General features: G+C 48.9%; 1 protein-coding gene across 4 annotated transcripts in view; it reads right to left on the bottom strand.

Annotated features, from left to right (window-relative positions):
- Positions 1 to 13,682, bottom strand: part of ESYT3 (extended synaptotagmin 3) — a 58,424-nt gene extending 44,742 nt beyond the window's left edge. For 2 of the 4 annotated variants that reach the window (XM_039837275.1, XM_039837276.1), the window contains exon 1: positions 13,044 to 13,682. In XM_039837275.1, coding sequence (XP_039693209.1) covers positions 13,044 to 13,379 — 336 coding nt within the window. In that variant the 5' untranslated portion in view covers positions 13,380 to 13,682. Of the gene's footprint in view, positions 1 to 9,065; positions 11,866 to 13,043 lie in introns of those variants that run through there. The other 2 variants (XR_005647469.1, XM_039837277.1) reach the window with 2 other exon arrangements.
- Positions 13,683 to 14,182: the final 500 nt, after the last annotated feature.

The raw sequence follows: 14,182 nt of genomic DNA, 5'->3' as shown, positions 1-14,182 counted from the left end.
ATCCCTCCAAAATTTCAGGTACTCAACTAATCCATGTATAACCAAATTTAAAGGTGTTGACTCTTAGATTCATGGTTCCTAATTTAAAGAAAGCTCTTACACCTAACTGAACTTCTAAATTAACAGAGGATTTGACATTTTAAATTATTAGGAAGTGAAGACTACATCTGTGTGGACAACTAAACCAAGATTTTGAATCAGGCTGGTATAATCTATAATTTTTTCTTTATTTTAGGTCCTTCCTATCTCACAAATAATATGAGAAGCCAAGCACTGATAATATAATAGCTCTCATTTCCTCCCCCCCCCTTAATAATAGCTCTCGTTTCCTTTCCCCCCTTAATTTCTGACTAGAAAAATAACTCAACATTGGATATTACCTTTAAACTTACTTCACAGGTCAAAACGTGCAACTGGTTACACACATAGTCACGGATATTCAATGCCTGATGATGTCGGCCCCAATGAAGTTATCAGATTTGAAAAAAAACCTTTTTCCTTGAGCAGGTATTATAACCACCACAACAAAAGTCATCCAGGAGAAATCTTAAAATTCCCTTACATGTTATATTAGACAATAAAATCTCTTTTGACCATTACCTAACTGAACAGGTGGGGTTTACTACTGTTCATACCTCTTGGATAAAATACCTCTGATAAAGATAAAACTAGATAAAATCTAGGCAAACCAAATAATTAAATATGTGTCCACCAATGCCTCAGGTTCTTTAATTTCTTTAGCTGACTGCCCTTAGATATTGCCTCTTAATTCAAATCTACTCTTCAAATTGGAATTAGCATTTGTTATTACAGAAGATTTTGCTATTGTAAAACTTTGTAATTTTTTAAAATATCTTGATATTATAAAGACACCACCCTGACAATAGTTATTCAACATTCTGAGATTAATGGATCGAGAAGGCCTATAAGACTTCACATGAGAAACCTCAAGAAACTACAGAAAATGTTTACCCTTAAAGAAAAATGACGGTCTAAGCCTTTCTTGTTCTGGTGCTCCTGTTGCTCAAATGTGTCCTAAGGCTCTAAGAAAAAGGAAAGCCACTTTCCCTCCTACGTGGGACATGATATACTAGGAATAAGCCTTCCTGGCTATGAGAAACCTATAATGACATGGCATACACAAAATAAGCCATCCTAACAATAGAGGGCCAAGGGTGCTTTTCCCCAATATTCGATCGGCAATGCTTTCAAGGAAAGCTCTTGATCGAAAGGAGGAAATGAAATAAATAAATAAATAAATTGAGCCAGAGCTGCCATCCCAGAGGAACTGCTTTGCATGTCTTTTGCCTCTAACCTTTGGAATCTTAAAACAGGGCAAAATCACCTTTGGACTGGGACTACAACATTATTCACCAAAAAACTGTTTGCAAAGATAACAACACGAAAGCAGATGTTATGACTACTGGAATGACAATTAAAAACATTTAGAATTCGTCACTATGTTACCTTATCTGCACCAATAGAAACGCCTCCCTTCTGGAGAGGTTAATAAAACACTAAGAAATGGACTTCAAATGCCGAAGGTGGAGGATGTTGCAGAAGGTTTGTGAAGTATTATTTGAGCTTCTGCCTGAATCAATACTTCCCAAATGGCTATTCTTTAATCTCAAATAAATGCTTGCTGCCTCCCATTTTGAAAGGACATTTATTTTTAGGTTAACAAGCTCCATTTTACAGATCAGGAAACTGAGGCTCAGAGAGGTCACTCACAACCACCGCCAGCTGTGGAGTGCCAGAGCCGAGACCCAGACCCAGGGCTGTCTGTCTGTGCTTTTCCACCCTACCCTACTCACTCCTCTTCTCTACATACCACTAGGTTTTCCTCTCAGATAGACAATCTAATTTAGCAGAGAACTTGTAGGCCATGCTTTACAGCTTGCATAGGGCATTCCACACACGCCTTTATTTGACCCTCCTCATGCTGTACAAGGTGGACAGCAAAAATGCAATTATCCCCATTTTACAGATAAGAGGTTCAGAAACTAGTATGCACTTGCCAAGATCACCCAGGCGACCAGAACCCAGATCTTCTCACCTGCATATGATTTGAGAACAGACTTTAAATCTTTTTCTCATCCATTTCCTTTCCCCATCCTCCACCTTCGGCATTTGAAGTCCATTTCTTAGTGTTTTATTAACTTACTCCTTGTGTATTTAAAATTCCACCTTTGTTAACCTCAGTTTTCCCATCCACAAGATGGGTACAGTACTGCCAACTACACAGAGTTCCTGAGAAGACGAAATGAGACTATGCACGTAAGGTGCTCAGTACTCATCCTGGCTCAGAGTAAATGCTCCAGAAGTGGCGACTGTTGGAAGTTCTACAGGCCCTGGAAGTACAAACACTTTGACACCTTTGACCTGAGGTACATGCCAAGAACAAGGTCACCTGGGCTGTATATCCATTTCCATCTGACCCAAAGCCAGAACATTCTCTACCGAGTCTCCCGGTGCCTGCAGTTCTGCACTTTGGGAGACCACTGAAACTGGAGAATAGAAAATGAGAGATAACACAGAGAAAGTCGTCGATGCCACAGGGGAAGGACCATAGCTGATTGTTGTTTCCCTGGCCTCCTCTGAGGGATCTGTGCCCCCGGGTAAAGACAGCCAGACAGGCCGGGCCCAGGGCCTGTGAGGCGCTCGGAGAAACTCTGCCCATGGGGTGGGGCAGGTGCTCCATAGGGCAGCATGGCAGAGACCCAATCGGAACCTCTGTCTTGTATCTTTTCCTCTCTAGGCAAACAAAGGAAAGGCAGAAAAAGAAGACAGGTGGCCTCACTTTCAGACTGTCCAAAAGTCACTGAGCTTTTGTTCCAACTCCCCATGAGGCTGGGAGTATCTGGGACCAGCTAGGGTGGAGACACCACACCGCCTGGCAATGCAAAGGGCTGGACTCAGGCAGTGGTTCTAGAACTTTTCTATACAAAACACCACCTGGAGAGTGCAGTTAAAACGTGGATTCCTAGTCGGGGCCTTGAAGCACGTGATTTAAGAGGACCGGGCAGGGCCTCAAAACGTTCATCTTTAACAAGCTCCCCAGGCTGTTTCGATTGTGGTAGTGGAGGGTGTAGAAGGAGGAGTACCCAGGGCTCCAATTGGAGGACCTGCTTTGGCCCTGCGAGCAGGTGGCTCCTGTGTGCCCTGGGATTCCGGACTAGGGCTCCAAAGTCACAGCATGTGTCACCAGCTGTCACTCCTGGAAGAACACCAAATTCTTACCAGTGGCCTACAGACCTCAATTCTTTTACAAAGGGAATGTCATTTGCACCACCAAGAACAAGGGGAGGCAAGAGCCAGCAGGTGAAAAACACAATGTTGGGATTCCACCTGACTCTCTGGGCATAGTCTTTTCCCCTAAGAGTGAAGCCACTCCCACCCCTGTCTGCTTTCTGCAGACAGGCAACCACAGTAGGAGCGCAGCTAGGGGGCTGGAGGAGCAGGGGCTCGTCCTGACTCACTTCCTTCAGGTTTCTCATGACTGAAAGAAATGAGGCTGTTAATTCCTGTGCTGCTCAGATCTATAACCGAAAGATAATGGACACGAATCCACTTCTAAATGGAGACAAACTCAGCACTTATAGCAAGGTCCCTCCCCACAGAAACGTGAATAGTATTCTGATTGATATATTACAGGGATGATCATTTCCCCAAAGCAGCCCTGGAAAATTGCTAAGTTCCCAGGCCCATGGTCAAGTCACCAGATCTTAGATGTCCGCTATTCACCCTGCAGTCCCCCTTGGAGAAGTTTAAATAGAGCTTCAACCCTCATCTGAGGCCTCCCTAAGCTCACACACCTCTTGCTGTTAGTGTACTTGGGCCCAAGCCTCCCAGGCACAGTGGGATAATATTTTAATGACAGCATTTGCAGACATCGCCACAGAAGTGGCAGTAATGAGCACTCAGAGAGGAGAGACAGATTGTAAACCAAAATCAAGTCTAAGTCAGAGTTCCAGGCTAGCAGAGGCCACCAAGGAGGCCCCCATCAATGCTCCATCTTTAGGTGGTTATGTGCTTTATTTCTCAACCTTTTAGGAAAAATGATTCCATAGCAGTGAGGAAATGGAGCCAGAGTGATGGTTATATCCCAGCAGGGCAGGGGCCCAGGCAAGGCCCACAGATGGGCTGGGGTTGGGGTGGGAGGCCTGTCCAGGAGTTTCTGGTCCCCATACCCTCCCAGGAGGCAGAGAACTGGAGAGCTTCACCTAAAGGGCCCATCTGTCACTAGGTGAATCCTGCTCACTCCTCAAAGAAACAGTACCTCCTCCTGTCAGAGCAGCCATACAGAGACAGACATACAGAGATACATAGACACAGAGACATACACACGAAGATATACACACAAAGACACATGTACACATAGACATGGACACACACATCCAGAACTACAGAGATATATCCACAGATCACACATACACACAAAGACACAGACCTTCTTTGCTGGAGGAAAAAAAGCCTCATGGCTCTTCTCTGCTCTAAAGGGCAGTCTTACACACACCTGCTGACTCAGACAGATGTTGCCACCCTACCCGCCACCCCTCGCCCAGGCTCAGACAAGATACCAAACCCTGCATTTCGCATGCCCTGTGGGGACGTCCTACACAGGAGGCCATACTGGACTTCGGGCCAACTCCTATCTTCCTGAGGGCCTGCCCAGGGGTGCCTATTCAGGGGTTCCTCCTCTACCAAAACACGGTCCCTTGATTTCATTCACTTTTCTCCTGATGCACAGCCTTCGTCCCTTTTACTCAACCTCTGTTCTTGAGAGGTAAACATTCAACCATAAAAATTGCTTTTAAATCTGCCCACTCTTCTGTTTAAAATTACTCTGCTCAAAGTGCTTTAAGGGGAATCGTTGATTTTCCGACTGGAAACTCTGGCTAGCTTTGTTCTGGAATCCATAACATGCTCAGCCTGCAAAATGGCCTAAGTCAGCAGGACCCAGCTAAAGGACAACTGAGCAGATAAAACCACAAAGGCATTCGTCAGTGACAAGGACAGGTACCTGTCAGCCTTTGCTGAGGAATAAGGGCTTGCAGCAGACAGGGACTGCCCTGAGCTATCCATAGAGTCATTTTTTTCAAGGAGAACTGAGTGTAACGGTTAAGTTGTCAGAGATTTCCATGATCCAGTTTGGTCATGCCTACCAGTTAAAAAACTTACCCTCATGCATATCGAACTAGTAAAAAGGCAAAAAAAAAAAAGTAACATTCAATGCTGATAAGGCCATAGTGAAGTAGAAACGAGAGTCTTTAAAATGTTCATAAACTTTGACGTATCAGTTTAACGTGTAGAAATCTATAGTAAGGAACTTGAGAAACATGGACTAAGGATTATATACAGACATTCACTTTAGCATTCATGCAATAATTTTTACTAAGAGCCTATTAGGTACTGGGTATTGAGTGAGGAGCAGAGGGTGCAGAGATGAACAAAAAACATGTCTTGCCTTAAAAAAAGCATTCGATCTAGAGGTAAAGTCAGACATAAAAATGGGTGCAAATCGGCATGGGAAGTAGAGTAACAGAGACAGGCTCAGGGTACTGTGGGAGCCTGAGGAGAACGGCCCTAGAGCAGGTGTCTGAGCTTGGACTTGAAGAGGCAAGGCAGCCAGACTGGCAGATTAGGAGACGGTCCAGACATAGGAAACTCCACCCACCTCAGCCAGCCATGTGAATAGGAAATAATGAAATAATCAGTATTAGAGAAATAGCTAAGAAACTTATGGTATATTCATATTAAGGATATCATAATCCTTAAACATGCTTTTGGAGAATGTAATATAATGTTAAGAATATAAAAAAAAAAGGAAAAAAAAAAGTACCAGATTTTTATAAAACGGCTTTCACATATACCTTCTACACAGAGGAAGTACATCCAAACATAATGATGTCTCTTTGGGTGGAGGGACCGTAAATTCTTATTTTAATTCTTACTTTTAGGCCATTTCCAAATATTCTATAATGGGAATAGTTTTACTTTTATAACCTGAAAAACCAGATTTTTAACCAGTTTATAACCAGTTCCTTAAAAAAAAAGTAAACACACATGGGCAAAGGAAGGATGCAACTCTGGGGTCTTGAAACATCCTACATCCTAGAGAAGTTTCCTTGGCTTTTTACTGGGCGTTTTGAGGACTCGCAACTCTCGGCACACCGGGAAGGAACTTCTTGGGCAGGAGCAGCCGTCCTGCGTTCCCACAGAGTGGGCTATCAGGACCTGGGCCCTGACTCCCACTGCAGCCAGAAGGTGCCAAGTCTCAGACCCTTGGCTTGAAATTACAGGGTGTATAAAGAGAATGGGGTCTTGTCCCTTTAATAGTTCCCACAGGGAAAACATCGTAACGTTCTCTTCACTATTTGCAGTGTAGAAGGAGGAAGAAAAGGGAAATCACTTTCCTCAAGCACAGGTGAATGCTTTCGGGCTATAAGCTTTAGGTTTCCTGAGATTTAAAAATCCCTGGAACTCTGCCAGGAGAAGTGACTCCGAATGAAGGAAGTGGGAAGAGGGGAGGCTAGGCCCCAGTCCCCTGCTCCTCTGTGTAGCTGGGTTGTGGCCTTCACAACCATCGGGGGCAGCTTACACCTCCTAGTGGCTCCCCCAGTCACTGGGGACATTCCCACAGAGATGCCGTCTCTGCCTGCTGTCACGGCTCTAGGCCAGGAGGCCAATGGAAGCTGGTGATCAGCTCTCCACACCTTTCTGACCATTGAAGAGGGGGCCACGACAGAGAAGGACAGCGTCTGTCTCACTCTTGGCCTTGATCCTCCGCCACTAGGTGACCTCTCAATTATCAAGGTTCTCAGGTAGTTGTCTTGGAGAAACGGCTGCTGTGGGCACGCCTATCCCAGAAAGATTCAGCTCCTTGTAAATTAAGCAACGGGCAGTCTCATGTGGGTTTGGTTATCAGAAATTATTGTCCAGAATCTGATGAGTTCAAGTGACCAAATGTTTTGGGCCCAGAGTGCCTCAACCCTTACTTACCACAGTCAGCAACACCAAAGTGCCACTTCCTCTAAGGAAGCTACCTAGACCACTTCCTGCCTGGGTTAGATCTCCTCCCCCAGGCTTTCTCAGAACCTTGCACTGCCTCCTTGTAGCACTGATCACCCCAAGATCAAAAATCTCAGAAAAGGTTGTTCTCAAGGTTCTGAACCCTCATCTAGCCTGGGAGTTCCTTGAGGGCAGGTACCACATGTCCCTCATGTTGTGAGCCAGCCTGCGGCACTGTGACCGACACACTGCAAGTCCTCGGTAGATGTTTGCCAACTGAGTAAAGGATGCCTAAGATCCCTGTGCTGGGCTTGGAGGAAGGGAGGGAGGCCTACATTCTGTCCCTCTATTACCCAATCCTGGCCCAGACATTATAAGTCCATGAAGCATCACTAAGACATGGGGCAGAGACCCAAGGGACGTGACTAAAACCTCATGAGTAGGAAGTCCCCCAATTTCAAGTAGCCTGCAACCAGTCCTGATATTTAAAACTAGGTTCCACACACTGGCTCCAAGAATTGAGCTTTGCGACTTAATCTGAGAGTACCCAGACTAGCTTACAACTGTCAATGCATTTACTTCCCCTAATTAACAAATTATCAGTACAAGACAGACGGTAAGAGCCTGGGCCCTAGAGGATTGTGGCTCCACCCACAGAAGGAATGTCTCTCAGCCCCAGGAAAGCAAAGCACTCGGCCCTGCTTGTCAGCCTGAATGGCTGGCATGGAGTCTTAGAGGGGACCATCCCAGGGGACCAGCATCCCAGGGATGCTGCTGCGAGCCTTGGGTGCTCACTGCTTTGGGGTAATGGTTCACCTTTCAGGGGGCATTCTCCCGGTCACACCCAGTTAGGTGGTAGGTAGGAAAGAAAGGTTGGGGAACAGGGTCCTGTGGTCAGGGGGCACAAGAGGAAAGCCAACTGGGGGCTGCTTAATCATGGCAGCTAAAAAGGTTGTAGGACATCTCCAAATACCTTGTTATTTCCTGAGAGGAATGAGGGACCCAGAGAAGACAAGGAACCTTCTCAAGGTCCCCAAGTGAATGAGCCGAGACTCCAAGTCCAGATCTGCCATCTCATTACATCAGTACCCCTACGCCAGCAGACACACAAGGGTTAACTGTTCCTAACAAGGCTGCCCACTGATTGCTGTCCACTGGCAGGAGAACTAGCCCGGCCAGGCCGAGACCACAGACAAAATGCAAGGTTTTCTGACAATCTCTTCCCCTCTCCACCCAGTTTCAGGCCCTCATCCTCTAACACCTCTCACTTGATCTGGAGCTGGAGCCAGGTGAGGCTCTCACCAAGCTTCCCTTCTCACATCAGGCCACTTGTGGCAGAGCCTAAACAAATATCTGACAAACCAATCAGCCACCTGAGCACTGGTCAAGGGCTCGGTGAATAACCATCAACGCAAAAAGCAGCAAAGGGCCGCCCAGAGCACGAACCCAGGAGTGCGACCTGCAGGGCTTCCAAGAGGTAAAAGGCAATGCAGCAACACGGGCTATCCCCAGGAGGGTCTTGCGCTCAGAGCATGGAGGAGTGGCGCTGAAGATCGGAAAGGAAGTGGTTTCTGGAGCACGGTAGCTGGAATTCCGCGAACTCACAAGACCGTGCCAGGCAGAGCCGGGGCCACAGGATGGAGTCTCCACACATCCCTCCTACTTGCTCCACCCCCTGTGGTCATCCTGCTTCAGAAAGACAAGTTTGCTGCCCAGACACTTGGGAATGAATTTCATATTACGAAAATGTAGAGTGAGGAGGCCTGGGAAATCGAGAATACAGCAACGGCCCCCACTGAGCCCTCACTTGTGCCTCGCTATGAACAAGCAGCTTTTCAGACACTCGACTCACCACAATTGTGTGTGGAAACAGCCTTGGAAGCCTGCAGCTAGATGAGCGGTGAGCTGTGGTTCCACCAGCTCTATAGCGTCAAGGGCTCTATGTTGTTACTGTGCTGTCCCCACAGTGCCCAGCCTTGGCAGGGAGGGATGACTGAAGGGGCTCTTAATACCTTCGAAAATATACCTAAAAACTGTGTGCAAGGAACACTCACGTGTAAACGTGGCAGCCGTTCTTCTGTTCAGAGCATGAGCTGCCTTTTCTCCATGTGGCCAGGCCACATCCACAAGGAGATCCACAGGTTATTCACTCATGACCCCTTTGAAAGCAGAAGAATCTCTTCTTCGAGCTGTATCTTCCATGGAAGGGACCAGAAGAGGAGCAGGACTATCTGAAGTGTGACCAGAAGCAACCTCCTTTTATAGGGTTTTACAGGTGGGGACAATGAGACCCAACACATGAAAGCAATTTCTAGGATCACCTAGAGGCAGCAGCTTGGACCAATGTGTCGAGGCATCTAATGGGGCAAGAAGTCTGCCTGATTGAGAACTAACTGATCACCAAGGCCTGGCTGGGGAGAGTGGTGGCATCTCCGCTCCAGCTCAGCCTGGCCTTGGCCTCCACCGCTGCACAGTAGCTTGGTGCAAATCAGAATGAGATGTGCTCTCCAAGCAGCACGCAGCTTAACAAGCAGCAGGTGAGCCGGAGACCCACCTTCGCTCACCGGGTGCTGCTCTACAGGGGCCGATTTCATGACTATGTGAGGCCTGAGTGTGGTAGCCACATACGAGGCTCAACTTTTCTTCAAACTTTCTCCGACTATTGGTTTGCTATCTGTTAATTTGTAAAAAATATTTCTGATATCAAAGGAGGTCATAAACCATCAATCCCACTTTCATACAGGGAAATCGGTTCTCAAAATAAAGAAGGCATGCTGAAAGGTCCACATGTAAGGATAAAGACACCCGTGCTCCAAAATTGTGGGCGAGTGTCACGCTGTCCTTACCACACCCAGAACCACATCTATCTTTGTCTTCTTAAACAGTACGTGTTCCTTGGGAGGCAGAAAAAGGATGAGAGAAGAATATTCAGTTGAGTAACTTCCAGATTTTCCACATCACCCCTGGGCTTGTAAACCTTAATGAGACGAATCTTTAAATCTATTTGCATGTTCTTCACAGGTGTTCACACAGAAGACCAACCTCCCCAGACCTGCTTCTTAGTCTGGATTCCTAAACCTAGTCAGTAATAGGCGCCCAGCTCCCCAAATCAGAAGGTGCCCTGGAAGACCCCTGGATCCCTCCTCCTCCCCAATCTAGAGGCCACCAAGTACCTAGAGTCCCACACTGCACACTTCTTATCCCCTCTTCTTGGGCCCCACTACTAGCCTCTTGGCTTAAATCAATTTCTCAACTGGTCTCTCTCTTCCAGCTTCACTCCTCCCTCCATGCTGTGTCTTACAGAATCTTTCCAAAACCTCTACAGGCTCCTTGTAGCCTTCAGAATAGGCCCGACTTCTATCAAGTCTGCCTCTATTTGGCCCCTGTCCCTCAGCCCCTACCACACACTTCAGCCAGGCCAAACCACACCAGGCTCCCTCATATACCGGCCATGCCACATCTCTATTCTGTGCTCACAAGCCTCTTTCTGCTTGGATGCCCTTTGCAGCACCACTGACTCAGTCTAAAAGGTTATCCAGGCTCTGGCCCTCCAATTCGGTCAGGAGAGTCTGGAAAGTGCAGGTGGAGGCCAGGCCTTCCTAGGACTCCGCCAAGAAAGCAGGAGTCTATGTGGTCTGGGGACAATCTGGTATGGAAACAAAGTGGGGAGTCCTTTACTCCAAGCCTGTGTCCTCTGACTGGGCCCTGGTCAGACTCCCATCTCCAGCTTCCCCGAGACCTCTGTAGCAGTCACCTATTATGCATCTGTCTCCTGCCCCACACTACCCTCTTAGAAGGAGAAATACCATCACCTTCCGCTGTGTGTCCCAACATCTGGCTGAGTGAGGCCTGGGGTATGGTTTATGGGGTGAAAACCCAGGAGGTACCTCCTTGTGTTCTGCTTACCTATCATGCTGAGCACCCTGTTGGCTGGGTTCATATAGTCCCGGGGTCCTCTCAAGAAAAGCCAGAACAATTTCTATGGTGTTTGTGTGCAGAGGGATGGGGGAGGGGAGGGAGTGTCAATAACACTACAGGATCTGATTCTTGCTCTAATTTCAGAAACACTGCTTTTGCATACAGCTGGGTCTAGAGGCCTCTCTAATATAAGAAAGGGCAGAAGGGGAGGTGACCCATGATGAGGCCTCATAGGTCAACTCTCTTGGGCAGAGGCTGCCATGGGGGTCACAACAGAGGTTTGACAGGCAGCTTAGGCTCCCTCAACAGTGAACAGGGAATACGGACAGGTTCAGGCCTCCTCTCTGGGTCCACACCTTTTAGGATCACGAACCCCCATAGAACAACCAGGATGACCAAGTTCTGTAGGAGACAGATCCCAAACACTCACCCCATAGCTGCTGCCCTGGGAAAGTGGTCACTGTGCTTTTATACTGTGCATGCTTAGCAGTAAAACTATTTGCCCCCCTTATTCCCAATATACATAAACCTATTTACAAAGCTTTACCGTCAATCCATACATAAAGTGTTATAGGCTGAATTGCATCTCCCAACATTCATATGTTGAAGTCCTAATCCCTAGTACCTTAAAATGTGACTGTAATTGGAAATAGTCTATAAAGACTCTAAAGAGGTGATTTAGTTAAAATGAGGCAATTAAGGTGGGCCCTAATCTAATCTGACTGGTGACCTTATAAGAAGAGGAAATTTGGACACAGATATGTACAGAGGGAAGACCAAGTGAAGACTCAGGGGGAAGACAGCCATTTATAAGCCAGAAATGAGACTTCAAAAGAAACCAACCTTCTCAACACCTTGATCTTCATAAATTTCTGTTGAAAAGTCACCCAACCTGTGATACTTTATGGTAGCCCTAGCGAACTAATATAGTAGGTGTAATTTCTCTCTCTCTCTTCACACACACACACACAAACACACACACACACACACACACACACACACATAAATAGGCCTTTCTAATATTTTCTTACCACCTCACTTCAGATGCTATCATCATGCACAGGTGTAAGGAACCTATGGCCTGGTTGGATTTTAGGGTACAGTCCTCACGCTGGAGGAGCTGAGGGGCCTGGTAGCCAGTGAACATCTCCCCTTGTGGGCCTGAGTATATCCAGAAGGAATTAGAGAAGCCTGGAGCCCCCAGCACCCAGAGGGGTAGGTCTGCCACAGACCAAACCTTGTACTGAACACAGTATAAAAACTCTTGCTAGTGTTTCCCAAACTCACCTGATCCTAAGGCTCCCCAGGGTGCCTCCTCCCTTTGGGGAGTTGTGAGGTGGGGCCCAGAACTTGTTTTTGTTAAGAGGGCCAGGCAATTCTCAGCACCAGTAGCTTTGAGAAACCTCAGTCCAGGCCATTCCACACCAGGAGATAGTTTTGTAGCTGTAGACTGAGTGTGAGTGTGTGATTGAGGGTGTGTGAGTGTGCATGTGTGTATGAGTGTTTGTGTGTGTCTGGACAAGTCGGAGCATCTCTACCAGGCAGAGGGAGGGAGAGAAGCCCGTGCCCCAGCGCTGCGGATGAACCAGCGCTACGGTCCTCTCCCCTGCCCCTGAGCCCCATCCCCAACCTCTGTCCCAACCTCTGCTGCTGAAGGATGCTTGTCTGTCTTATATGTCATTGTCTTAGTCGATCAGTGTTGCGCTCTGCGTTCTTTCTTTGAATCAACAGGCGCGTGGAAGGAATGCCCTCTGCTTTCCTCCGGAGTAACTTTGCAAGAGTCCCAGACGCCCTTGTCTTTCTCCTGGGTGTGGCCCCTCCCGTAACTTTTCTCCCAGGCTCTGGGCCCTTAAAAGAAACCTGGGTTCCTTCACCCAGCGCAGACGACCCAGATGTGGGGACGAGACTGAGGGGCGGGCGGTGAGGGGCACCGACACTGCCCCCAGGGTCTGTGCGCCCGGTGCGGTGGGGGACCCCGTATGCGGGTCGCCGGGCTCCCGCCATCCCTCGGGTCTAAGCATCCCAGCTTCCCAGAGGACTGAGGGTTCCTTCCTTCCGAACCTCCGAGGGTATCCACCCTACCTCCGGCCCCCGCCCGGCCCAGCCCGGCTCACCCAGGCAGGCAGGTGCTGGCCCAGCAGCTCGCGACTGATGAACTGGCGTTCGTTGTCCAGGAATTCGAAGGCGGCTGCCAGGCGCCCGAGCTTCCCGCGGCGGTTTCTGCGCCACCACATCCACAGCAGGGCGCCAAGCAGCAGCCAGGTTATGCTGAGCCCCAGGTAGCCGGCTAGGTAGACAGGCGCCAGGTAGAACAGCACGCGCGCCACGAAGGTGTACAGCTCGGGTAGCAGCTGGCTAGACAGGCGTGCGTCAGGGCCCGGCGCGGGCTGCTTTCCCTGGGCACCGGGGGCACCGGGCACTCCGGGAGCGCAGGGCTCCTCCGCTTGCATCTCGTCGCCGCCGTCTTGCCCTTTCCAAAAGCTTCACTGGCGCTCAGGTCCGCGCGCTCCGACCCGCAGGCACATCTGTCCTCTAAGCGTAAGGAACCGAGCGCCGCGGCGCACCTGCCCTGCGGGACTCACCCGCGCAGCGCTCGCTCCCCGAGCTCTGGTTTCCCCGCAGCGAACCTGAGCGCCAGGGCAGGCGAGGCTCGGCGGCTGTGACTCTGCTCCCAGCCCGCAGCTCCGGGAGTCTCCGCCCTGGGGAGCTGGCCCAGGCGGAAGAGGGCGGGGTCAGGCTGCGGGGCTGGAGCTTGTCGGGGTCTAAAAATGAACCAGCAAGAGACCGAGGATCTCCACGTTCCGCGCAGGCGTCAGCAGGGAGTGTAGTTGCAACACAAGGGTAGAACCCGGGCTGGACCAGGCGCTGCCTCAGGCGGTTTATGACTCACCGAGGCATGTGGACAAATGGCTCGTCATGGATAAACATCATCTAAAACCTGTTTCCTACACCCAGTCTACAATATACAGTCTAGTGTAGACTTTAGCTGGGCATTCGAGGGCCTCCCAGCCCATGGATGGGCCTAACCCTGCGTCTGAGTCCTCCAAGAGGCTCCTAGATCCCTGCATCGCTGCCCCTCATCTAGCATCTATCTATAAAGTTTAGACCTAGTCCCTAGCTCAACCTGGCCGAGCTCAAGTCCCCTTCTGTGCCTGTAACACCTTCTGCCCTGCACTCTGTGCGGGTTGTTAGTTTGAATCTTCATTCCTTGCATCATCAGACGGGGACTTTTCAGGGGTCAGGCCAGTCCTGC

This window comes from Pteropus medius, unplaced genomic scaffold (genome assembly GCF_902729225.1).
Source record: "Pteropus medius unplaced genomic scaffold, Ma_sr-lr_union100, whole genome shotgun sequence".
NCBI classification, from domain to species: Eukaryota; Metazoa; Chordata; class Mammalia; order Chiroptera; family Pteropodidae; genus Pteropus; species Pteropus medius.
The sequence above is the reverse complement of the archived record's forward strand: the minus strand, read 5'-3'. Positions and strand labels throughout refer to the sequence as shown.